The sequence below is a fragment of the Eubalaena glacialis genome, chromosome 10 (genome assembly GCF_028564815.1).
Source record: "Eubalaena glacialis isolate mEubGla1 chromosome 10, mEubGla1.1.hap2.+ XY, whole genome shotgun sequence".
NCBI classification, from domain to species: Eukaryota; Metazoa; Chordata; class Mammalia; order Artiodactyla; family Balaenidae; genus Eubalaena; species Eubalaena glacialis.
The window spans coordinates 66,987,493-67,013,702 of NC_083725.1; the positions used below are offsets into that span (position 1 = coordinate 66,987,493).

At 57.1% G+C, this 26,210-nt stretch overlaps 1 protein-coding gene across 3 annotated transcripts; it reads left to right on the forward strand.

The window, feature by feature from the left end:
- Positions 1-1,733: 1,733 nt before the first annotated feature.
- WNT11 (Wnt family member 11) lies at positions 1,734-23,123 on the forward strand. Of its 3 annotated transcripts, none has more exons than XM_061202853.1 (6): positions 1,734-1,983; positions 5,870-6,052; positions 13,250-13,485; positions 15,088-15,365; positions 18,107-18,399; positions 22,298-23,123. In XM_061202853.1, exons 2-6 carry the CDS (start codon positions 5,970-5,972, stop codon positions 22,470-22,472), a joined length of 1,065 nt encoding a protein of 354 aa, XP_061058836.1. In that variant the 5' UTR covers positions 1,734-1,983; positions 5,870-5,969; the 3' UTR covers positions 22,473-23,123. The 3 variants fall into 3 exon arrangements, with proteins under 3 accessions (XP_061058836.1, XP_061058838.1, XP_061058837.1); XM_061202855.1 differs by lacking the exon at positions 1,734-1,983 and adding an exon at positions 2,004-2,091; XM_061202854.1 differs by lacking the exon at positions 1,734-1,983 and adding an exon at positions 2,767-2,846.
- Positions 23,124-26,210: the final 3,087 nt, after the last annotated feature.

Here is a 26,210-nt window from a genome sequence, read left to right on the forward strand (position 1 = left end):
GCAAATATTTGGAAGCAACCGATTTAGCTCTGAAATGAGCAAAGGGCTAGACCCAGAGGACAATGCATCCCAACTGGACAGAAGTCACCTGGAACGGCTCTGACTGTGGTGGCCAGAGTGCCTTGGAATGGGAGAGCTAAGGACACTCTTTTGACCCTCGTCGGTAGCCTCTTAGGTGGAGCAGCAGTGTTTCCCACACCCCACCCAAAGCCCCACTACCTTCCCATGGCATTTATAATGGGATTGACTCCAATGCTCTGGAAGAAGAGATGAGGGTGTCCCAGCATGTGTTCGCAAGGACATTTCTGCGACTATAAGCAGGAGTATATGTGCACTGGTGTTGCTTGGAAGCTGTGTGTGTCCTCACTGTGTGCATGGAAACAGGTGTGTTTGTGCATGAACTGGAGGGGGAAAGTCTGCATGTTCAGCCTCATCTAGAAGATGTGTATGGCCATTTAACTTGTATGTGCATGTGGGCATGTGGTATGTCCAAGTACCTCCTGAATGTGTTTGTGACCATTTGTGGGGTGGTAAGTCCCAGTCCTGTGTGCAGGGGGGACTGGCTGCTTGGCACTTGCATGGCTGAGAGCCTGCAGTGGGTTCTGTGGGCTCAGATGTGTGTGATGTATGTGAAGGTATCTGTAGCCAGGTTAGGACAGCCTATGGGTGCCACTTCACAGGCGGCTGCAAAGAACAGGGAAAAGAGTTAGGGTGTTTTGGGGGGACCTGAAAGAAGCCTCTTTTCATTAAATCTGTTTTCCCTTCTGCTAATGAACTAGATTATTCTTGGGATTGAGGCACCTGGGGTGGGGTGTGAGGAACACAGAAGTCAAGGAAACCACAGCACCTGACCCAGTAGTTAGAAATGGGAGGGGAGTATTGTCAGCCAGGAAGGGCCAAGGTGGGCGTGGGAGGTGTGGGCACTCAACCGGTCCCAGGGAAGTTGCCCCAGAAACACAGCCCCAGCCCCAGCCCCAGCCCCAGGCTAGGTCTACACCGCACAAGAAGCACCTTAGTGTGCTTTAGCTTCTGAAACCCGGTCCTCAGCTGGTGGTCCCCTAGGGACCCGGACAAGGTGCCCAGAAGACTCCCCAACGGTCATCCCATAGATGGGACACCTGCCTCCTTGGTGCCTAAGGTTTATAGCCGCCTCACAGCGCAGAGCCCTCGCACCTCCTTTCTTTGCTGAGAGTTCCCAGAATTGCAACCAGAGGTCTGGAGAGGTGACCCGGCGAAGGTCGGACTGGGACGCCAAGGCAGCTCTCGGGACGCACAATGCTTATAGTAACCGAGCTGCAAGACCAACACCTAGTGATGCCCGGGCTCCAGAATGAGACCTAAGGCCGACTTCCCTCTGAGCTGTGGCTTCCTCCTCTGTCGAACCAGACGGGGTTGAGGATCCTCGCGGGGCTTGCTGCGAGGTTTAGAAACCTTCCCCACCTGGGCCCCCGAGCGCCGCAGGCGCGCAGTAGGTTCACAGCCCGCACGCTCAGTACACACCAGCTGTAGTTATAGTTAGTAAGTCTCCTCTTTGTAACTCAACAGGGTGCGACGTCCTCTCGTGCCGCTGGCGCCGCGGGTGCGTGGCATCCGCGGGGACCCCGCCCCCGGCCCCCGCGCGAGGCCGGAGCCACCCGGTGGGGTTTCGGCGCGCTGACGTGGGCGGATCAAAGCAGCTGCCCGTGCCTTATAAAGCAGTGCGGGCGACCAGCACCAGAGACCGTGCCGGGTGAGGCGGAGAGCTCCGGCGAGCGGGCGAGCGCAGGCCCCGGGAGCCGAGCGCCCTCCAGAGCAGCCTGAGTGTGCGCCCCAGTCTCCGCGGGACCCCAGCAGGCCTCTGCCCGCCGGGATCCCGGGCGTCCTTCTCTGGCAGCTCGCGAAGAGGACGCCCTCGCCGCCTGCCCAGCCCGGAGAGCTCCCGGGTCCGCTGGGGGCTGCGCTCGCCGCTCCCCTGCCCGCCCGGCCAGGCGAGCGCCCCAGGAGGTGAGCAGTGGCCGCGGGCAGCGGGCGGGCTCTCAGCAGGGACCTGCCAGGGCGCGGGGCTCGCGAGTCCGAGGGGGAAGGCGTGACCCCGTTGGGCAACCGCTCCCGGTAAGCAAAGCAAGACCTTCTCCATACCTCTCCTCCGCGGCTCTCCCAGGCATTCCCCTCACCGAGCGCAGCCGCCGGGGGCTGGGGGCGCGGGCTTTAAGCGGATGAGCGGTGGAGGTGGGCTGTGCGGTTCCCGCGGCCCGCCTCGAGCCTTCCCGGCCCTGTTCCCCCCGATTCGACCCTCTCCCTCCCAGTCAGCCCACGGATGAGGTCACGCCCGAGCCATCCCGGGGGTGGGGGACTTGGATCCTGTGGCAGAGGGTGTGTGTGGCGGGGCAGGAGAGGGCGGCAAAAGGCAGAGAACTACGGCAGCTCCTACTAAATTGGGGGACCGGGGCGGACGCCTCGCTTTGAGACCTGCTCCCAGAAGCGGCCGTCTAAGGGGGAGAACCGAGAGTTTGTTTACAGACCTGAGCTCCAGGCTGGGGGGTGGGGAGGAGGAAAGTCCTGTCCCGGCCCCGAGACACATCTGGAGCAGCCCCGAACATCTGGCTGAGCTCGCGCACGAGCCCCACACCTCCCAACTCTCGGAGCTGAGGTGCCTCCATGACCCTCACGGTCCTTAGGGGCTCGGGGTCGGGCCCAGAGGGGATAGTGGGAGGTGCCCCGAGTTACCCCACCCCACCCTTCCCACTTCCAAAATAACCCGTCTCGCGGGCCACCGGCGCATCGTCCGCAGCCCAGCAGACACATCTCAAAAGACTCGCGGCCAGGGTCAAAGCAGGGTTACGGCCCCGCCTCGCTTGGCGTAGCAGGTAATCTTGAAGCAGTTGCTCGGCGTCACCGGTTCTCCGGGTCGGCTCTGCGAGCCGCGCACCCGGAGGCTTCAGGGCCGGCGCGCGGCGGGGACACTCAGCGCCGTCGCGCGGTGCCGGCTCCCGGCCCAGCGCAGGCTCATCCGGGAAGGGGAAGCTCGGCGTGTCTCCGCCGGCTTTGCCTCAGAAGGGCAGCCGCCCTGGCAGCGGGGTTTCCAGGGCCTTCCAGAGCCCAAGACTTACAACCACCTGTTAGAGCCAGGCCGTGGCTACTAAGCTCGCGGTGCCCAGAGTGTGCACCAGAGGTTTCCTCTCTCGCCCGCTGCAAGCGAGGTACCTTGAACTTTATCCCCAGCGGGGGGAGGAAGGGACCGCTTTTCTCTCCAAAGACACTGTGGTTTGACGCGGGCCCACTACGCGCCTGACCCCAAGGGAGGTTCCGAGCCGGGCCTGAAGCAAGGGGTCGGGCAGTTCGGGGCTGACCACGGCAAGTGGATGTCTTATAGAGAGACCAGAATTGAGAGGGCACTTACTTTACATCTCATACCGTCCCCAGAGGGGGACATGGGGGTCCAGGAAGAGGAGGGGATTTGCCCAAGGTCCCAGGGCGCGGGAGGCTGCGGCGTATCCCACCTCGAACCCCGGTTTAGCGCCCCCTGGCGGGCCGGGGGCTCAGGGAGGCGAGTGCTCCCTGACCCGCAAGGCGCAGGCTGAGGGTGACCTAGCGGCCCGCGCGGCTGTCCTAGACACTCTGACACTGGACAGGAATAACCTGTCAGAACCCAGAGGCCCAGGCCAGGAGCCGCCTCCCCCAGCGACGTGGTGGGACAGCGAAGGGAGAAGCCCGGGACTACCGGGGCCGCTCCGAAAGAGCCGGGAGTAGCTTGGACGCCTGGGTCCCCGTGCGCCGTGACCCGGGCGGCCCCTCCTCTCTCTGGGCGAGTTGGGCTGGACACGGATCCCCTGCTGTGAGTCCGAGCTCTCCTCTCTCCGAGTGCAGCCCTTCCTCCCTACCCTGGAATACTGGGCGCCTTAGGGGGGAGCCCACACTTGGGGAGGGGGGAGGGGCGAGGAGAGACAGTGGCTGGAGTTTTTGATCCTCTCCCCTCCCCCCCCCCGACACCCCCCCCTCCCACCACATCCAGCCGATATTTTTCTCGTTCTCAGGAGCATGGTAAACTTTCAGGGCCAGTAAGACAAAAGGTTTGGATACAGGCTGGGTGGGAAGAGGGGGCACAGTTAGACTGCGACCCCAGCTGAAACACCAAGCCCCGCCTCCCCGCCCCCGTGCCATAATTCGGCAAAGTTTGTAGCGAGGGCCACGGTGTTAGGCGCCCAGCTGGGGGACTCTGCGGAGGAGAAAGAAAATGTAATCCAGAGTTTTCTCCCTGCCTTGCTCTGGGTCATGCCGAAGGCTCCAGAAAACAGTGGGATTTAAAATGTGTGTGTGTGTGTGTGTGTGTGTGCGCGCGCGCGCGCTTAAGGCGCACTCGTACATGCACACACTACGCAGGTAGACGTAATAGTGGGAACTTAGGCAGAGGGGAGCTCAGAAGACCCGCAGGCTACTGGAGGCTGGAAAGACCTCAGGAGATGCGTGAAGTCCAATCCCTTGTTTTCATAGAAGGGGAAACTGAGAAACTGAGGCTGGGGTGGTGGAAGGCTTGCCCAAGGTCACACAGCCAGCTGGGAACCCCCCCTTCTCGCTCAAGCGCCCGCACTAAGGCGCCTCCTTTTTCCAACTCCACAAACCCTTTAGAAAGGAATCCCTTTGTCTGCTCCTCCCCAGGGGAGAGGGGCTGAGGCTGTGTTTGCCTCCGGGAGAACGCCAGTTGTTGGTAAATTTGGAAGAAGCTGGGAAGGGAGTTAATGATGTGAAATGAAGAGGGGGAAAAAAAGGAGAAAAAGAAAAAAGCCGGAGAAAGCGACTCTGCGGCCTGCGGGCGGGGTAAGGGCTACTCCGCGGCCCCAGGACGGCGCCTGGCGGCCGGAGGCGGCATCGCACCGGCCCCGTGAGCTTCCCAGCTTAGCCAAGGCCAGGCTGCCCAGCCTCCGCTCCGGCCTGGGCACCATCCGACCCTCCAGAAGGGCACCGCTAGAGGGACTCAGAGACTCAGGACCCTGAACAGCCTTCACTGTACAAAGACCTTTGCCATCCCATTTCTCATCCTCCCCTTCACAGGCTGAGAAACTGATGCCCAGAGCCAGCCCCCATTTCCCTGTCTTCTCACGGTCCATGATCTCACCGGACACCGGGTAGACATGAGAGTAAAACACGGGGCATGGACCTGCTGCTCGCTGGCTGAACAACCCTATTTCACATCTCCGCGCCTCAGTTTTCTCATCTGTGAGATGGGGGCAGTGATAGTATCTATCTCCCAGGGTTGCTGGGAGGAAAAAATGCGATCGCGTTAGGTGAATGTTCTTTTTAAAAGGTGAATTATGTCCTAATCACAATTTGAATCACAATTGTGTCCCCCGTTTACAGAGGGGGTAAACCGAGGCCCAGCAGGGAAGGAGAATGGCCAGGCCCATAATAACTAACAATTAATATTGCGGAGATGAGTACCCAGATCCTGGGCCCCGAATCTGCTCCTCCCCTCGCCCGCCCGCGGTCTCCGCCCTCGACCCCCTTCGTCTTCTTTCCGTCCCCCTCGAGAACTGTGTGCCTATCCGGGCTTCTCCCTCTGCCAAATGTCTTTCAGCCTCGTTCTCTGAGGGTCTCTCTCCCTCTCGCTGTCTCTCTGCCTGGTCTCTCCGGAGTTTCTGGTCCTGTCGCCCTCTTCCCTTCCCGCCGGGGCCGCACTAGGTGGACAAGCCCTCGGCCGCGCTCCGGAGGCATTTAATTCGAGCCAGACGCCGGCCGCGTCCCGGGCTGTGCGGGGCGGGAGGCGACGCCCGCCGCGCGCCCGGCCTCCCCGGGCCCCGACCCCTCCTTTGTAATTTGAATAAAACGCCCCCCCCGCGTGGCCCCCGCCCCGCGCGCAGCCTTAACCCGCTGCCTCCGCTCTCCCCGACTGCAGGCGGCGTGCACGCAGGAGGAGCGACGGCGGCCGGGCGCGCGGCGGGACTTCGGCGCGGCTTCCCCAGGGTGCGACCCCCCGGCGCGCCAGCCGCGCGAGGATGAGGGCGCGGCCGCAGGTCTGCCAGGTGCTGCTCTTCGCCCTGGCGCTCCAGACCAGTGTGTGCTATGGCATCAAGTGGCTGTAAGTAGGGACCCGCGTCCACGCACATGGGCCCCGGGATCCGCGGCTGGGGGAGGCAGAGAGCCTTAAGGGGCCCCCTGGATCGGGCCAGCGTGCCCAAGACCAGGGAGCAGAAGTTGCCTGGGGGTCGTGGGCAAGTCACCCTTTTTAAGCCTCCTTTTCCTCCTCTGTTAAATATTGTCCTTACCTGCGGGAGGAGCAAGACAGGGCGCGGAGGACGACGGAATTGCCCTGTTCCGTGCGGCCGAGGGTTGCGCAAGACTTCCACAGGGACAGATGGAAAAAGAGCGTGGTCAGGGGGCCCAATCTAGAGGGTCTGCGCCCTGCACACAAGGCCTGCTCAATATTATGTTCCTTGACAGTCTCCTGACCCTAGCTGGAGGTTCTCAAACAGTCCAGACCCCTCCACCTGGGTGACCTTGGGGAAGTGTCACTCAGCCTCTTGGGAGCCTCAGTGTCCTCCTCTGTCAAAGGAGGGTAAGATGAGAAGCGGCTCATGAAAGAACCCCATAAACTGTCGGATGCTGAAGGGTAGTCTTTTAGATAGAAATTATTAATGGAGGGGTAAGTGGGAGAGAGACTCCTTTCCATCCAGCAGAAGGGAGTGCCTGCTCTGTGCTGGGCTGTGGGCAGGGAGGGCAGGGAGAAAGGAGTAAAAGCCAGCCCCTTCCTGGAGGAGCTGCCCTCTGGTCTGGAAGAGATAAGCCCAGGCTGTAAATAACTCCAAGTGCCCCAGGAGAGCCCAGGGCGGTGTTGTGGGAGCCCAGAGGAGAGGAGATCACCTGGTGGGGGGCACATCCTTGGGACCCTAGGTAGATTTTTCGTGGGTGGTGCTCCTAGGACGGGCCTGAGGAGTCTCTGGGAGTTTGGTGGGTGGGGGCAGTGAGAGGAGGGCACTTTGGGTGGAGGAACTCCCTGAGTGGTGGAAAAGTCCAGGACAGGACACAGTCTAGAGTTCCAGGTCGGGGGCGGGGAGCCATGCAGATAAGACAGGCATGGGACAGACTATGGGCTGGGGAGGGGCTGCGAGGACGGTTCGTGGATTAGCTGGAAGATGGGCAATAGTGGCTGGGCCACCGGCAAACAGTCTCGAGGTCACCAGCCCTACCCCTTCTGGGGCTTAGTTATCCATTAATTCTCTTGAGAGGGGAACCCCATCTTCTTGCATTTCTTGTTTGCAAGGAGAAGCCTGAGCTCAGCAGCTTCCCAGCCTGGGGGCACCGGCTCTTCTCAGCCGCTCCTGACTAATTTTATGAGAAATTAGCCGCTTTCCTTCTACTGCTGGTACCTGGCACTGTCGCAGCTGGTGAGAACCTCTGATCAGGGAGCCCAAGCCCTCCTCACTCACCACACCTTTTACAGATAAGGAAACTGAGGTCCAGAGAGGGAAGGGCTTTGTTAAAGGGCCCAAGGAGCATCAGAGGCCAAGAACTGGGCTCGCCCCTAGAGTGTTCTGGGGGACACTGCTATAATTCCCACGCCACAGTGGGAATGCCGAGGCTCTGAGAAATGTGTGACTTTTACAGGCCCCCAAGCTGGCACGTGGCTGGGTAGGGTCTGAAATAGATGGCTAGTTCAGCCCAACATCCATGCTGTCCCCACTGCATAGCCCAGGCTGCCACAAAAAATGAGTACAACTCAGTGTCTGCCTTAAAAGAGCTCCCAGCCTGTTGGGGGAGACAGACATATAAAACGTACAAAGTGGACTTTGGGCTGTGTCCTAGGAGAGGGAGCATGGGAGCCCAGAGGAGGTGTGGTTAGCCCCACATAAGGGAGGTGACTCAGTCTGGCTTCAAAGGATAGATAGGATTTCGATGGCCATGGATGGAATGCAAAGCAGGCATCCTAGGCAGAGGGAACAGCAGGGGTAGGACGATGCGTGTGGGGAAACAGAGAAGCCAGGAATTACAGGAGCTTACTAGTAAATCCCCAGAGCTTTAGACATTTAACTTTGATAACACTCCTATGAAATAGGTGACATTCTTATCGCTACCATTTTACAAATGAGGAAACTAAGGTACAGAGAGGTTAAGTAACTGGCCCAAGGTCACACAGCTAGTTAATTAATGGTGGATGTGGGATCAGAAGCCAGGCAGACAGGCTCCAAGAAGCCAAACCTCTTTGATAGTGGTTAAACTCTTGCTGGAGCTGAAGATAGAGGGGGAAGCAGGAGAAGGAGTGGAGTTTAAGAATAACAACTCTGTGTGTGTGTGTGTGTGTGTGTGTGTGTGTGTGTCTGTATATATATGTGGCCTTGGTACATGTCAGGCACTGTTCTAAGTGCTTGATGTATGTTGTTTCATTTAAATTTCCCAACCACCATGTGAGGTGGGTTCTGCCATCACCCTCATTAATCAGAAGAGGAAGTGGAGGCTCAGTGGGTCTTTAACGAACTGGCTGTCACAGGTAGTAGGCAACAGAGGCAGGACTTGGAGTTAAGTTGCGTGGCTCTGGGGCCTCTTGGTCACAGGGAGCCACAGGACAGTTGGGAACAGGGAAGGGTACGGTGGGGATGGGAAGCTGGGGACTCATCCAGGAGACTCAGCTGTCCTGGGGATGTCCCAGAGGACCCTGCTGCCCTGGGCTTGGGAAAGTGAGCTGAAGAGGAAAGGGGCATTTGACATGGGAAATGAAAGTAAACATGGCTGAGTGACCCAGATTGCCCACCCACTGGGGACCTGGGACTCAGCTTGGGCTTTCTGTGGGGTATGGGGTAAGGGAGAAGGGGTGGAAGCACCTGATCAGAAATAACCTGGGGGACCCCTCCCTACCTCACCTCCCACCCAAGCCAGGTGCTGGGAGACTCAGACCAGACGTGTGGGGACATCCTTTTCTGGCTGCCCTGTGGTGGGCAGGGAGGATGGTTCCAGCCTTCTGTGAACCACTGGGGTTACCCAGTGAGGGGAAGGCCCAGGGTGGCTGGGAGGACCCATAAAGGCCACTCCACCCACCCCGGGCAGCCCCAAGCCTGCTGCTTACTCTGGGGCTGGGCCTCTTGAGGAAGAGTCCTAAGAGACTCAGAAGGGACACAGCTGCCACAGAGAGGCTGGGAGGAGCACCAGACCTGAGTTGGAAGGCCTGGGTCCCAGCCCGAGCTCTGCCAGTTCACTAGCCATGAGCCAGGCTTCAGGCAAATCAATCATGTTAGCCTCTCTGAGCCTCAGTTTCCTCATCTCTACAATGGGAGTGAAAGAGCCCTAGCCTGTGGTTAGGAGTCCTGGGTTCTAGCTTGGCTCTGCCTCTGATTGGCTGGCTGTGTACAGGTCGGGACTAGCCCTGCCTTTCTCTGGGCCTCAGTGTCCCCACTTCCACAGTGGGGTGGGGACACTGAGGCCCGGCGAGGGGCAGTGACTTGCCCAAGGTGGAACGTTAGATGTGCTGAGCTGGAGCTGAAACCCAGGTCTCTGCGCCTCCCCCGCCCCCGCCATTCCCAGGAGAACCCCAACTCCTGAATGAGAGAGACCTCGGCCACCCCAGCAGCACCCTGGGCATAGGCCTCGCCTGTGAACTCTCTGTTCCCTCCTGTCCTCTCTTCCACCCTCTCCCCCATGCACCCACCCCCAGATAAACCAAAATGTTTTCAATTAGGGGTGCGCTGCAGTGAGGCAAGCCGGATGAGATGTCCAGACGGGTAACTCCCCCGCCTCCCACCCTAATCCTTGATTACCTCCCCAAGGGGGCCTTAGTTAGAAACGGTCATTACCACTAATTACCAGATGACCGCATCGCCCTCCTCGGGAGTGGAATCCGCTGCCTCCCGCCTCCTGATCTCCCAGTCTGCACGCTCCCGCGAGCAGGCCTCCCCCAGCACGCCGCAGCTGGCCACTCTGTCCCGGCCGCTCTCTCCGCAGCCCCGTGCCCACCCAGGACCTCCAGAATGCTTCCCGTTTGTCCTCTGCCCACCTGGGCAGTCTGTGCCTCATCTGGGAGCATCCTCACCGGGTTTCCCTCATCTAACCTCTCTCACCACCAGCTGGGGAGGTGGATGCTTGATGACTTCAGAGATGGACAGACTGACCCAGAGTGGCCCAGGGTCCCCAGACCCCAGGAGCCCAGAGGACCCCTCCTCGGGAGCCGCAACCTGAGCTCCCCAGGAAAAGTCTCAGCTTACATTATCCACTTTCTGAGCAGGAGCCCAGGGGAAGGACCTGGAAGGCAGCCACCCTGCATGAGTGCCTGCTGTGTGCCGGGTACCGTGCTGGGTGTTTTCTCGTGTATCTCCTGTAATCCTTCCTGTTGTGAAACAGCAAAGTGGCTCGGAGGGGAAGGATGGAAGCCGGGCAAGGGTGATGGGCAGAGCAGGCTCAGGACAGGCTGAGCGTGGACGGCCCCAAGCCCAGTAGAGAGGGGACCTGGGAAGGTGAGGCCAGGTTTGAGGGAGGATGGTATCCAGAGGAGGCCGAGCGCCTGGGCACTGGAGCGCCTCAGCTTCCTCCTCTGTACAAAGGGGGTGATAGATAATCTCCCAGGCCCCTCGGGCATCGTAAGAATGGGATGAAATGAGAGGCTCTGTAAACTGGGGAGTGCTGTGCCCACCTGGGACAGTGGGTCCATGCGCGTGGACACTGTTTGCTAGGTGGTGGCAGAGGGGCTGTAACAACCAAGAAACAGGCTGAGGGGGTGATATCTGTCCCTGTGTGGTCACCCCTCATCCAGTATGTGTTTCCGGAATTCAGGCAGCAGGTTCCCCAGTCATAGGCAGGGTCAGGCAACCATGCCTGAGGTCTGCATCCAGATACACCAAAGGTTTCTTGGCTCATGCCTTGGTGGGGTAGGGATGGGCCAGGGGTCGCAGTGAGGGAAGATGGCCCAAGATACCCACAGTCAATCTCAGACAGGCTGGGTTGTGCCACTCCAACCACAGACACCAGGCCATGCCCACTTGCCCTGGGTCTGCTTTCCAGGCCTCGGGGATGATTTCTGTATTTTGGAGGTGTAGGATGGGTGGGGCATGGCAGAGAGAGGCAGCAGGAAGCAAACTAACCTATTAGTACTCAGTGTAGCACATATTAACTCATTCAGCCCCTACAAGACCTCCAGGAGTCCCCATTTTTTAGTTGATGCTCAGAGAGCGGCAGCAGTTTACCCAGGATTGCCCAGCACATAGAGGCCAGAGCTTGAGCCACAACCTAGGTCTTCTGACTCCCTCTGGTCTAAGATTCACGTGGCAACAAGCAAGGGATCCCATTTATGAATGCCCCAAGTGCTTTACATCCATCATCATATTTAAGTCTTGCCATCACCTTTTGAAGTAGAATTTATCATTTTCTTATAACAGATGAGGACCATGAGGCCCAGAGAGGTTGGGTAACTTACCCAGCTCACACAGCTGGTGCCCAAAGCCTGAGCTCTTCCCTGGGCCAGCCCATGAACTGGAACATCTGGGGCATTGCCTTATAACTGGTGATAGGTCTGTGCAGCCATTAGATGAGGGGCTCCTTGAGGAAAGGATCTATGTCTGGGAAGAGTTGGTGCTTAGTAAATATTTCTTCCACAAGTAGATCAAGTTCATTTATTCATTTAGGTACAGGAGCAAGGGGAAAGGCATTCCTGGCACCAGGAAAAGCCTGGGCATACGCGTGGTGGTAGGGCAGTCCCTGTCAGAGAAGCCAGGAGTCTGGTGTGGCAGATATTAGGACACATGGGGGACAAGGACGGGAGGCCAGAGAGGGCTGGAGGGCCAGGTTTTGAGGGGCCTTGAGGTCAATCCCTCAGACAATGCTGGGAGATTGATGGGAGAGGAGAGGTTACTTGACTTGCTCAAGGTCACAAGGGGAGTGGGGGTGACAGAGCCAGGAGTCTGCCCAGGCCCGTGCTGTTCTTTGGCACCAGGCTGCCTCTCTTGGGATCTCAGGCCAGGGCCTCGAGGAGCTGGGCCTCACTAGGTCTTGGTCATGACGCTGGGTGAGGTCTGCTGTGGTCCCAGCAAGTGGGGCACATAGCACTTGGGCCTGAAGATTGGCCCCTTCTTGCCGCCTGTCCCTCCGGGGTCTCTGCTGGGTCTCTGAGGACCAGCTGGCCCTAGGGTAGGGGGTGGGTCTATATGGAACCCTTTAAGGCTGTGGGGTCCCTCTAGCCTCCACTTAAGAGGAGGGGCTGCCTGATGCAGTCTGCTCCTCAGAGAAGGCCTGGGAGGAAGGTGAATGCAGGATCGACCCCTGGTCCTAGAGTCTTGGGATCCCAGTGCCCAGAACCAGGATCTGGAAGCTCTTAGGTCCTATAACATCACTAGAGGTCATAGGGACCCCCTAGGCCAGCATTTCCCAAAGCACGGAGGAGGTCAGCACTCCTCAAATAAAGGGTTTTGTGCTCAGCAGACTTGGAAGTTAAACAAAACCAAGCCTGTTGCTTTGCTGCAGGACTTCTCAGGGCCTTTAAAATGTAAATGTGCATTAGTACTCTTCAAGGGGGGATGTAGTATATCACATTCCCCAATTGTGCTTGATTGACCATGGATCCCTTTTTTCAGAGTGTCTCCCTGGAACCCATTCTGGGAAATACAGTTTAGAGGTATAGACACTGAGACCCAGAGAGGGACAGTGATTTATCTAAAGTCACATAGCAAGTTAATGGCTAAGTCCAATTGATCACCAAATTGAGTGGCTCTTTAATCTTTTAATGAATCTCTTGCATGTATGTGGGATTTTACAGCCTAATAAATGGGTTTAATAATTAAACGAAGCCATAATGGGAAGCTCCTAACTCACACTGTGCATCTAGTAAATGGTCAGTTAATAGTATGTGTTACTATGACGATGATGATTATAATAATCCAGCACTTAGCACACTGTCTGGCATGTTCAGGGTTGAATGAATGTTGAATAAAGAGTAACCATTCACAGCTGTGTGGGACTAAATAAGGCAGTGGATGTGAGTGCTTTGTGAACTATAAAACTGTTTATTGTTAGTATAATTATAATAAAGCTTAGGTAGGATGGGGGCCACGATCCTATGTTATGAATGAGGGCCTGAGGCCCAGAAAAGGACAGTGATGTGCCCAGGGTCACACGGGGGCGGGAGCGGGAGCCGTTACTCTGCTGGGGACAGTGCTTGGCCTCCTGGTTTCCCAGCTCCTTCCAGCAAAGGCTCCAAGACTGTGGAGGAGAGGCTGGGGCCGGTACAGCGGGTGGAAGCAGCATGGCCCCTCACAGCCCTGACTTCCCTTCCATTGGTTGCTGCCTTTTGGCCTGTGTGCAGGGCGCTCTCCAAGACCCCGGCAGCCCTGGCACTGAACCAGACGCAACACTGCAAGCAGCTGGAGGGCCTGGTGTCCGCGCAGGTGCAGCTGTGCCGCAGCAACCTGGAGCTCATGCACACCATCGTGCACGCCGCCCGCGAGGTCATGAAGGCCTGCCGCCGGGCCTTCGCGGACATGCGCTGGAACTGCTCCTCCATCGAGCTCGCCCCCAACTACCTGCTTGACCTGGAGAGAGGTAGGGGGCCAGCGGGGGCTGCTAGGGCCTGCGGAATGCATGCGGGTGGGGTGGGGTGGATGAATTCAGGCATAAATATATGTGTGTTTAGATAGGTGGGTGAATTCATGGATGGATGGCTGGAAGTGTGATGGGGGGATGAGTGAATAGCTGGATGATGGATGGATACACGGATGGGTGGGTGGATGAATTAATCATGGACATGGGTATTGGGGCGTGAATTGATGAATGAATGAACCTATAGTGAGTGAATATACCAGTGCGGGGAGCCTGAATGACAGTACAAATGCACATGTACCCCTCACGCCTGAACAAAGGAATGAATGATGCAGGAAGGCTCTGGGGGTGGGGGGTCTGTAATGAGAATGCGACTGAGCCTGCCCTCGGGGCAGACAGGTGTGGAGCAGTTAATTTTAGACCAGCCCGACTGAAGGTGCTGGGAGAGGCACAAAGTGATGTAGGGACTAAAGAACATCTGTGGAGAAGACTTCCCGGAGGAGGTGGCTTCTGGGGGTGGATTTGGGGGTCCTGTGTATCATAGAGGGCTTTTGAAGGGTAGGGATGCCCCAGTGGATCTCATCTTTCCCCCGCACGGTGACAGCTAACGTTTGTGCAGCACTTTACAAAGCCTCCTTCCTTCCTGAATTATCTGAACTCCAGAGCAAGCCTGTGAGGTAGGTATTATCATTCCCACTGTACAGTTAAGGATACTGAGGCTTGAGAAGGGGGGTAACTTGCTTGGACGCAAGGCCCGGACACCCCACTGCCAAAGCACATTGGACTCCATCTTAGTTTGCTAGGGCTGCTGTAACAAAGCCCCACGCACGGGGGGGCTTCTGACAACAGAAGAATTGTCTCACGGTGCTGGAGGCTGGAAGTCTGAGGTCAGAGTCAAGGTGTCAGCAGGGCTCCCTCTGAAGACACTGGGAGAGGATTCGTCCCTGCCTCTTCTTAGCTTCTGGGAGCTGCCGCAGTCTTCGGTGTTCCTTGGCTTGTAGCTGCATCACTTCAGTCTCTGCCTCTGTCACATGGCCTCCGCCCTCTTTGTCTCTATCCAAAATTCCGTCTTCCTATAAGGACACCAGTCATTGCATTAGGACGCACTCTGCTCTATCTAATGACCTCATCTTAGCTCAGTTACACCTGCAAAGACCCTATTCCTAAATAAGGTCACATTCACAGGGACCAGGTGTCAGGACTTGACCATATCTTTTCAGGGGACACATTTCACCCCACAGCAGGCTCTTTGCTCACTGGTCTTTGAGGAGCTCAGGGACTGGGCCTTCTGTTCCCGAAAGCAGCCCCTAACACTGGGTGCAGGGCAAGCAGGGAGGAAGTGCAGGGTGGTGAGCGTGTGAGTGAGGGTGTGCCCTGGGGGGGCTGGCTTTGCGTGCTTCGTGAGAGAGCTTGCGGGTCAGCTAGTGCGTTTGGGGGAGGGTGGGGGCATGACAGATGAACGGTCGTCGTGCCATCCCCCACCTGCTCCACTGCTCGCTGCCCCTGTCCCCGCCCGACCCCGCAGAGGCAGGTGGGGGCCCTCAGGTCAGGGCAGGGCCCTGTCCCTGGGTCGCCCGCCCCGGCTGACCCCGCACCTCCCCACAGGGACCCGGGAGTCAGCCTTCGTGTATGCGCTGTCGGCGGCCGCCATCAGCCACGCCATCGCCCGGGCCTGCACCTCCGGCGACCTGCCGGGCTGCTCCTGCGGCCCCGTCCCAGGTGAGCCACCCGGGCCCGGGAACCGCTGGGGAGGATGTGCGGACAACCTCAGCTACGGGCTCCTCATGGGGGCCAAGTTTTCCGATGCTCCTATGAAGGTGAAAAAAACAGGATCCCAAGCCAATAAACTGATGCGTCTACACAACAGTGAAGTGGGGAGACAGGTAACCACCCCCCCACCCACCCCAGATGGTTGTGCTTGTGCCAACTGGCCGGAAAAGGGCCGCCCAGTGTGCCCCAGTGGAGGGGTGGCGGGGGGACGGGCCCTGATCCACCCACACTGATGTGCTCCTGGCCTCCCCTGGCTCTTCCCTCTCCAGCTGCTTGGGGCTTGCCTGGCTCCTCCTCCTCCAGGGGGTGCACCAGGATTTGGGTTGGAGAACGTCGGTGGGGCAGAAGGATCACTGAGCTGGGAGTCAGGAGCTCTAAACTCACTGTGTGACATTGGGCGAGTCACTTCCTCCCTGACCTCAGTTGTTCCCATCTATAAAATGGGGTGGGTTGGTGCTCTCTGGTCCCCATTGGTCACGTTCCTCAGTGTCTTCCTCTGGGGCTCTGGGCCAAGGCCGGTGTGGGAGGAAGCATGGAGAGGGCTGCGGAACAGCAGAGCCTTGCTAAAGGGTCGTCTCCTTGGATCTAATGGGGACTCTCTCCCGGCTCCAAAACCCACCCCAACCTCCTAAACACGGTTTTCCCTCCATGTCTGTTATTATCAGTGCTGCATTAATTCCTCACCTCATTCCACAGGAGGTTGGGGTGAATGCATACGTGAATGAATGGACCTTTTTATTTTTTGAAAATTAAAAAAAAAAACAACTTTATACCAATCAGTGTGCCAGACACTGTGGTGGGTGCTTGATTAGTTTTCTCTCCCGTAGTCCACAAAACCACACTGTGAAGAGGTACTGTTACCCCTCCTTACAGATGGGGAACTGGTCCCGGAGGGGCAGAGTGTCAGGTGTGGATGGCATCTCATGACCTCTTCCCTGCAGCCTCGTTAGGCCCCCTGTGCAGAAGCACCGTGTGAGGCAGAAGGAGCTCAGGTGGCTTTGGCCACGGACACAGGGTGCAATGGAGCCCAGGTCTATGGGACTCCAGGTCTAGAGGTTTCCTTGTCCTCACCTTCCTCTCTCTCTGGTCTCCCTCTTGGAAGGATTCTAGGACGTCCAGGCCATCTTTGGGCAGTTGGGGAAACTGAGGCCAAGTCACCCTGTGGATCTGTAGCAGAACCTGGTTAGGGACCCAGAACTCCTGCCTCCCAACCCTGCTGGCCCACCCCCCCACCCTTGGAAACCCACTGGGAGCCCTTCACCCAGCCTCCCGCCCAAGAACCCAGCCCCACTCCTGCCCATGGCCAGGCCTGAGCCTCATGCTGCCAGGGGCACGGCCGTCCCATCCCGCAGTGCAGTCCAAACAGGGTCCTCAGCCTCAGAGGCACATCAGCCCTTTCCCAGGGGCCCTGATGCCAAGGAGCTGGCCTCCCTGGGGCCGCCTGCAAGGGCCTGGGAGGGTAGATGACAGCGTGTTCAGCGCCGGCACCATGGCCTCAGGAAGCCTGGGCCCCTTCCCGCCATCTGAGCTGAGGAGCTGAATGTAGTTTACCTTTCCTGGATGACTCAGAAGTACCTTGTGCCCTTGGGAGGCCGAATGTGCCCTGCAGTCGGGTTCACTTCATTATGTGCTCTCCACAGGCTTTGCTGAGACAGTTCCAGACTCTAGACCCAAGTGGACTCCCTCATTCCCCACTTCCTGGCACTGTGAGGGGTAGGGAGCCCTGGGACCTTGACCAGCTTCCTCACTAACTCCCTGTGTGATTTTGGGCAAGTCCTTGCCCTCCGTGTGCCTCAGTTTCCCCATCTTTTTGATGCAGGGGTAGGCCCAGGGGACCCATAGCCCTTGCAGTGGGGTACACAGGGCAGGTGGGGGGGTGGGCAGAGGGATCTGAGTCCTGTGTGCAAGGAGTTGGGGCTTAGACTGCAGAACTGAAAGGCCTGCAGAAGGCGTCCAACTCATGCCCCTCAGGTACACAGGGAGAAACTGAGGCCCACGGAAGATAGTGGCACAGAGTCACTTCCAAAGCCAGGGCTAGAGTCTCCCCAGGCCCCAAGCCCAGGCCTCCCCTCTCCACCATAATTCTTACTTAGACTGATTTTTCAAAACCAAATATTGATTTAACTTTTGTAGTTCACAAAACTCTTTCATATATGTCATCTCGTTGAATCCTTTCAACGACTCTGCAAGGTAGCAATTACACACCCGCTCAGCACACATGAAGACAGGCGCTGAGTGGTGACGCGGCACCAGGCAGCAGAGGTGAAGGCCAGCCAGGCCAGGGGGCCCACCCCCAAGCACCCACCTCTTGCCTCTTCTTCCCTCCCTCCCTTCCTTTTCTTCTCCCCGCCTTTTTTTCAGCAAGCATTTTGTGAGAGAGAAAAAGCATAGAATGATGAAAAGCCATGGCTTTTGGAATTGCCCTCAGACCTGGGTTCAAATCCCAGCCCAAGATCTTCTAGCTGTGTAGCCTTGGGCAAGAGACTCAGCCTCCCTGAGCCTTCATTTCCTCTTTTTTAAATGGGGAAATGAATGATATCCCCCATGAAGGGCTTCTGTGATGATTAAGCCATTTTAAGTGTGAGAGCACTTGGTACACTAGGTGTATAAATGGCATCCGTAACCCCTGCAAAAGCCACTCTCTTGCTGCCCCTCCCAGCTGCCCCCCAGGGTGGAGGAGGAGCTAAGGATCCACAACACCTCCAGCTTTAGAGCAAAAAGCCCTGTCACTTGAGGCCCAGAGCAGGTGGTGACTCCCTGAGAGCACTGGCGGGCAGACGGGTGGGGCAGGGCCCCGGGGCAGGCCAGGGAGGGGGCTCCGGCTGCCCAGCCCGACGCCCTCCACTGTCCACAGGCTCTGCGTGCCTCTCTGGAAATGAAGTGTAAGTGCCACGGGGTGTCTGGCTCCTGCTCCATCCGCACCTGCTGGAAGGGGCTGCAGGAGCTTCGGGATGTGGCCGCCGACCTCAAGACCCGCTACCTGTCGGCCACCAAGGTGGTGCACCGACCCATGGGCACCCGCAAGCACCTTGTGCCCAAGGACCTGGACATCCGGCCTGTGAAGGACTCGGAGCTCGTCTATTTGCAGAGCTCCCCTGACTTCTGCATGAAGAACGAGAAGGTGGGCTCCCATGGGACGCAGGACAGGTAAGGGCCCACCGCCAGCCTGGCAGGAAGGGTCAGCCATGTGACACGTGCCCCATCCCAGCTCGGGACCAGGCACACAGTCGGGCCTCAGCATTTGGGGAACGGAGTCTCCGCCCAGTTGAACGCCAGGTGGAGGTGTGGGGTCCCAGGGGCCCCTGGCAGAGCTCCTGGGAGTGGCTGTTATGCACCTCGCCCAGGCAGGGGCTCCTCGGGGATGGAGGCTCGTGGGAGGCCCCCATCCCACCTGCCCCCTAGTGTGGGAGACAGAGGCTAGGAAAGAGGCTGCCTGACATAAAATAGATCCTCAGTAAATGTCTGTCAAATGAATAAGCGAAGGATAAATGTCATACAACCTGTGAGCTGGACCAATGAACTGAGGCACAAGGGAAGGTGGGAGCAGTGGCCAGCCCGTGGCCGCACAGGACGTCTGCACAGTGTGGAGCTGGAACCAGGACAAGCGCTTTTCAGAGGGGCAGCAGGAGAGCGAGGTCGCCTGTGTTCTGTGGAGAGACGGCGCTCCCATGCCCCCGCCTGCGTTCACCCACCTCCCTCCCCCCGGTCCCCCATTTCAGAGCCAGAGCTTGGGTCCCTACAGCAGGTCCCATCACAGCTGCTGAAGCCGATTCAGGACAGGAGAGAAGGAGGGAGCCAGTGGTGACTATAGACCTACTGTGTGCCAGGAAGGACTGGTGAGGATTCAGGGGAGCAGCTCTTCCCGGAGATGGTTCAGGAGGAATCCAGTCCTGAAATGCTATAAAGAAATAGTTCTGCAATCAAATACGTTGGGAAATTCTCTCTGGCGATTTGCAAGGCACGAGAACATATTAAAGGCTCTGAGGAATCCCGCAGTAAAGGATCTGTCTAAGCCAGTGTTTCCCAGAGGTGTTTGGCTGTGGAACTCTTTTATTAAGGACCCCCTAATAGCATTCCACAAAACTAGTGTTCTTCCAGGTTAAAAGAATATTGAACCAGAGTGAGGGTGTCTGAGAACGTGTCTGGCACATAGTTGGTGCCTGGCCAGATTTTGCTTCCTCCTCAGCCCACGTTCCTGTCTCCAGGAGAGGGGGACTGCTTTGGGGGGCTCCATCCTCACAGACCAGGGCAGCAGGCTCTGCAAGGAGGCCCAGGCTCCCATCTGGAAGCCAGATTGAGAGGCTCAGGCAGAATGAAGATGGAACCAGGTCAGGCCAGGGAGACAGGAAGGAGCGAGAGTCTGGGCTGAGGCAGCCAGGGTGGGTGTGATGAGGATGGGGTTGGGGGGAGGATTCTAGAACCCAGAGGACCTGGGGGAAGCACATCGAGGACCCCAGAGCAAAGAGAGGGTCTCCCTGGATCCACGGGGGCGCTGTGTGTGTGTGTGTGTGTGCGCGCGCGTGTGCATCAGGGAAGCACAGTTCCCACCCTGACGCTGCAGTTTCCTAGCTGTGGGACCTTGAGCAAATCCCTTCACCTACCTGAGGCTCAAGTCTCGTCTTCTGAGCCAAGAGGATGATACCACTCACTTGGGAAGGTTGGCAAGTGATTCTAATCACATTTACGGAGCAGCCCCTCCTTGCTGGATGGTGTCAGTGCGGTAGGAAGGGTTTGTGAATGACAGTCTCCCCTCCCCGAGGCTGCCAGGTCTCTTCCTTCCCAGCTGTCCCAACTCTGCACCTAGGACTTGCCCCCAACCTATTGGTGAGGAGGCCCCATTCCACAGCACCAGCTACCACCCTTGCTTTCTCAGAATGCTATCCCCCACCGCCCCCAGCCTTCCTGCCATGCTCAGCCCTGGGCCTCTGCAGACAGCTGTATGGGTCAGCTCTTTCTGCAGTAACAAACAGCTCCTACATCTCAGTGGTTCACAACCACAGACACTTCTTACAGCATTACATGAGGCTCTGGCAGGCACCAGGGATGGGGAGGGACATCAAGTGCTCAGACTGTGACAGGGAAAACGGGGAGCCCAGAGGGGCCCTGACTCAGCCTAGACATCAAGGAAGGCTGCCTGGAGGAGGGGAAACGTGAGCTTTACTAGATTAGGGATTTGGGGGGTACGGGGGGTTGGATGCAAATAAACTTTGTTAACTGTAAAAGGCAGGTACACAGGTGGTACACGTGGCTGGGCCCCTAGCTGGGCAAGATGCCCTCCTCAAATCCAGCCTGGTGAACTGAAGCCGCCTCAGCAGTTCCTTTTCCAAACTCTGAAACCTGCCCTTTCTCCAGGCCCCAGCCTCCCCAGCTCCCCCTCACAGGCACCATCGCGGGTCTTGTCTGGCTCTGAGGTTGGAGGCCAGGTTTCAAACATTGCATGTCAGGGACCCAGAAATAAAAATGAAACTCTGCCCCCTTCCACTGCCCTTTCCTAGAGGAGTCATCCAGAGACCTTCAGATTCAGGCTGAGGGAGACTAATGGTGTTGAGTGACTAAACAAAGCCCAGAAATGTTAAGTGACTTGCCTTAAGTCACACAGCCAGTAAGCAGCAGAGCTGGGGTTTGAACCCAGGTCTGTCTGGCTCTGGGGCCTGTGTTCTTTCTGCTGTTCCCTCCTGCCTCCTGCCCGGAACTGCTTACAGTCCCCACACGCAGGTTGCCGTCTCCTCCCGACTCCCCCTCCAAGTGCTCCCCTGCTTACCTCCCCATGGCTCCTTCCCAGCTGAGGCCTTAGCTTCTCTTACTCAGCTGCTGCTGGCAGCAGCCTCCCTGGCCTCCCTGCCTCCAGCCCTGCTCCTCCATCCATCTCTCACTCCCCTTAGATAGGTCAGGTCAAGGTGTTTGTCCTCCTTGCCCCCAACACCCTTTCTCCCCTCCGTCTTAGATTTCTGTTCATCTTTCATGCAATGGCCTGCATGATCCCTCCTCCTCCAGGAAGCCTTCCTGAACTCTCACAGACCCCGTGCTCACCCTGTGTGATGCTGGGCAAGTCCCTTCCCCATTCTGTGCCTCATTTTCCCCATCAGGAAATATGAGGGTTGGATTTGGTCATCTCTAGGGCTTGCCCACCTCAGACATTCTGGGATTCCTTGGTCCACATGGCTGTGGGGATCCAGCTGCATCCCATGACAGCATCCCTGTCTAGCCTAAGCCCAGCTAGATGAAATGCCAACCTGCACAGATGTTTCTTCACTAGACAGAAGAGCTGATGGCAAGGATATTTGGGTTTTATAGCGACCTTCAGTGTCTTCTTTGCCCACAGGAGTGATTCAGGAAGAAATGCAGCCCCTGGCAGCCCATGGGTTCTCTGCCCTTTAGGGTGGGGAGAATATGCACTGGACTTGGTTTCAGGACCCCTGAGCTTGAGCCCTGCTTATCCACAAACTCCTATGAGACCTTGAGCAGGCCTCTGCCCTTTGCTGAGCGTGTTTCCATCTGTAAAATGGGCTTAGTAATTCCACTGACCCAAAGACCCTGCCTGCCTCGGATAAGGTAAAATACTGGAGGGAAGCGCCTGGTTCAAAGGGGGCAAATTATTGACGGACCCTCTGTCTCCACCAAGAGAGTGCCAAATGCTCACTTTGCCTCACATCCGATGCCATTTGTTTGTTTCAGAATTCATCCTGGGATTCTAAAAGTAAAAACGATCTTTACGCTTGTTACAATATAATTAAGGATTAAATATGAAGATAGGATTATTAGACAGTGGTTTGAGACACTTTCAAGTATTTAGAAGTAGAAGATATAGGAAAAGAGACAAAGGAAACAAAACACCCCCTCATTTTGACGAATGCCTATTGGAAATATAGGGAAAAGTGAGAAGTACCCCTGGGAAAGAGGGTTATTTTAAATTCCCTAAAGACTAAAACACCGTCCAAGGGGGACTGAGGCTGCAGCCGTGGTCAGAGGAGGCTGGGGCTGCCTGGCTGGGAGTGGGGGGACTGGTGGGTGACAGGATGCTCACTGACCTCCCCTCCCCCACCAGGCAGTGCAACAAGACATCGCATGGCAGTGACAGCTGTGACCTCATGTGCTGTGGACGCGGCTACAACCCCTACACAGACCGTGTGGTCGAGCGGTGCCACTGCAAGTATCACTGGTGCTGCTATGTCACCTGCCGCAGGTGTGAGCGCACGGTGGAGCGCTACGTATGCAAGTGAGGCTGCTCCGCTCCTCGGGGACCGTCAGAGGCTGGCCAAGGGGCCTGGAGACGCCCCATGGATTTTGGCTCGTGAATTCCAGATGCTAGATGTGGAAGGAGGCTTGTCCTTTGCCTCCACTTGGAAACCACCGGGAACAGAAGGCCGGGCCACCCGGCAAAGAGGGCCAGGACATCAAAGGAAACCGACAAGATTAAAAATAAACTGGCAGCCCGAGGCCCTGGAGTGCCCACCTGCTGCCTTCCAGGCGGGTCTAAGAAGCCAGGGGCATGGGTTTGGCAAGACTGGTACAGACTCGACCTTTCCTAGCCAGAGACCCCAGCCTCCTGGGAAGAGGGAGGTCAGCCTCTCCTCACCAGAATGTTCTGCAGGCCTAGCCCTCGAGACCCCTGGCCCTCCCCAGGGTCTGAGCCTACTGGGCCCACCACATGGAACCACTAGCTTGGGTTGTAAATGTTTCTTTGTTTTGTTTTGTTTTTCTTCCTCTGGGATGTGGGAGCTACAGAAATATTTATAAAACATAGCTTTTTCTTTGGGGTGGCTGGCCTCAATTCCTCTTTATATATTTTATATATATAAATATATATATATATATATGATGATCTGTATTTTAAACAAGCTCTTTAAACAGCTGTGTGAAATAAATGCTGAGAACCCCAGGCCGTCCCTGCAGTTTCTGGCCTCCTCAAGTGAGCTCAGAGGATCCTGGGGCTGGTTGGGTGAAGTCTCCGGTTCCCAGGCAAGGCGGCGTCCGATTGATGTTCCCCACACGCTCCACCACCCAGCTTAGGCCCCAGCCTCCTTGTAAGATCTCCCGGTCAAGGGCGAGGACAGATGTCTTGAAACCCAAACCCAGCTGGCAGACTCTTTGTTCCCCAGGGACACACATGCAGACGCACATAGCCTGGCTGTGTCATCAGACCTGCTAAGTGGCTTCAAGAGAAAACCTACCCGGGAGCTGGCAATGCAGACCTCAGGGGGGTGGTGGCAGAACCGCGCCCCAGCTAGCCCTAGCACGGTTTCTGTGTGAAACCTGTGGGGAGGGCTTTTCCCTCCCTAGCCTCAGTTTCTCCATTTGTAAAGCTGGTGGTGGAAATTAAGGGGTGGTTGGAAAAGGCCCCCAGCTTCATGTCTGGACCAGGCTGGCTGCAGTGGGCGTGGTTGGATTCCTGTTCTGTTTTGAAGGTGGAGCCATTAGATTTGTTGTTTTCATGGTTTGGGACTTGAGGGCGAGGAGAATGGAGAAGGACCACGAGGGTTTTGGCCGAGTGCTTGGAAGCATGCTGGGACGGGGATGGAGAGAGAACTAGGGTTCAGACTCGGTGGAGATTGTGATGTCGGTTGGGTCCCAAGTGGAAATCCTGAGTAGATGGGCAGATAATCAAGCCTGGCTCTGAGGAGAGCCTGGGGCTGAGATGCACATTTGGACATTGTCACTAAAAGGCGGGATTGAAAAGCAAAGAGGGCCAAGGCTTGGGCCTGGAGCATTTGCACTTTGGAGGTCAGAGAGATGAAGAGGAAAAGAGTCGAAGAGACCAAGAGGTAACAGCCAGGAAGATGGAGAATCCTGGGGGTCTTAGCTGTTGCCAGGTGAAGAGAGGCTCTTGGAGGGGTGGGGGTCCCAGTTGCTCTCTGAGCTTCAGCTTCTCTTCCTGGGACATGGGCAGCACTGATGAGCCAGTAAAGAGTATCCTGGGCTACAGTCGGTCCCCCAAATGGAAGTAATTATTAATCATCTGTATCTGCTCTGGCCGTGGGGTGACCACACCAGACAATGGATGTGAAAGAACATTATAAACTGGACTTTGGTGCACAGGGAGGAGACACAAATGCTGAGGGGAGAGCTCTCCACTCCCCAGAGCCAACTGAGACACAACCTGGGATGGTGGGGGCAGACCCAGGGTGGGATGGCGTGGACACGCCCGCAGAGGCTGGACCAATCACAGGGTGGGAAGAGGAAGGGCTGTGTGGCCAGAGTCACAGAATCAGAGGCTGGAAGGAACCTCGCTCGAGGTTAGTCTTCTGGTCTCTCAATCTGTTTTGCAGATGAGGAAATTCCAAGATGGGAAGGGCCTTTCCTGTGGTCACAGAACTGATAAGAGGCCGAGGGCCGGTGGTGGGGCATTGCAGGGCGGGCCTCCCACCAGCATCTCTGCAGAAAACTCAGCCTCTGTTGAACAAGCGCCTGGAGTTTATGCTCTCCCAGGTTCAGGGCCGCCCCTGCTCCACATTGGCTCCCATGGCCCATAAAACCAATCCCCAATTCCCTGGCCCAGCATACAAGTCCCCTCCCCCAGGCCCCAGGTGACTCTTCCAGCCACATTTCCTGCAACTTCCCAGGCACCCTCTCTGTTCAGCCTCCATTTGGGCATCTGCTGTTCTTCCACAGCAGGCCTGGAATGTCATTTTCCCTGCTGGAATTCCACTCAGCCTTCAGAGCCATCTCTACAAAGCCTTTCCCGATGCCCTCAAGCTCTATACAACCCTTTGAACCTTTAAAGCAGCCATCACACTCATGCTTACAGTGGCCAGCCACTGCCCACTCTTCCTCCAAGGCCCAAGTAAATGGTCCCCCTCCTCCAGGAAGTCTTCCCTGACCACCCCCAGCCTGGACCAGTGGCCTCTTCTGGGTTCCCACGGCCTCTGTGTTCCTCTCCCACTTTGCACTGAGCCAAGGTGTTGTAGAGGTTTGTGTTGTGTCTGTGTCTGCCTCACCCTCCTCTCCACAACTGCTACCCCGGTCCGGGGCCTCCTCGTGGGCTGGGACCAGCCCAATTCACCCATGGGGCTCCAGGGTCCAGCAAAGTCATCCTAGTACATGTCTTGGAAATGTTGGATTTTGGGGTGTCCTTTGGACCTTAACCAGGACAAGCAAATGGGGAAACCAGACCAAGGACCAAGAATGACTCTCAGAAAGGGTGGTCATAATAATGTAACTGCTACCTGTTATTGTGTACCTACTATGTGCTATTCCAAACACATTGTCCGGAGTCAGCTTCACAGCAGGCCCAGATGGGTGTTGTTATCTCCATCCAACAGGTCAGAAAAGTGAGGCTCTGAGAGGGGAGGCCACTTGGCCCAGATCTCACAGTAAGTTCATAGCAGTGCGGGGCTGGGAGCCCAGGTGTGTCTGACACCAAACCCCTTCTCACACGTTCTCACTCTGGCTAGGCACGGGGAGAGCATGTGGAAGACCGAAGGCTGTTTCTGGCTCAGGACAGGAGACCCAACTGGGCCCCTGACTCAGTGGGCCTGCAGCTGTACCTGCCGCTGGCCAGTGCCAGGACTGCAGGGAAGCTCTGTACCTTTCCAGCTGGTCAGGGGGTTGCCCACCCCAGGGGCCATGGAGAGCTGCTCCCTGGACTGTCCCTCCCTGGCAAGGTCGGGGCTCTAAGCATTCAGCTAAGCCAAACCCTTACTCAGGTGAGGCGGGGTGGACCCTCACCAGTGTGAATCCCAGAAACTCAGAGCTCTGGTGTCTCAGGATCTCACTGTGTTCAGAGATTTAGAGCCGTAAAACCTTGGTACCTTGGACTTTTGGAGTAAATATTCTCAAACCATTGCATTGGAAACCCTGTAGAGGCCCCCTGAGCCAGTAGCAAACCCAAAGAATTTAAAAGGCCCAGGTATTGATCTGTGGGTGTCAAAACGCTTGTCGCCAGCAGGATTCCTGACCTGGGCCACACTCCTTCTCCCTCCTTCCTACGGGGGCAGCAGTCCCAGACTGGGAAAGCCCTA

What these genes read in the sequence shown, in the direction of transcription:
- WNT11 (XM_061202853.1), top strand. Translation starts at nt 5,970, where the DNA reads ATGAGGGCGCGGCCGCAGGTCTGCCAGGTGCTGCTCTTCGCCCTGGCG. An exon ending in CCTGCTTGACCTGGAGAGAG is followed by an intron (nt 13,486 to 15,087) that starts GTAGGGGGCCAG and finishes ACCTCCCCACAG; the next exon opens with GGACCCGGGAGTCAGCCTTC. An exon ending in ACAGTGAAGTGGGGAGACAG is followed by an intron (nt 15,366 to 18,106) that starts GTAACCACCCCC and finishes CACTGTCCACAG; the next exon opens with GCTCTGCGTGCCTCTCTGGA.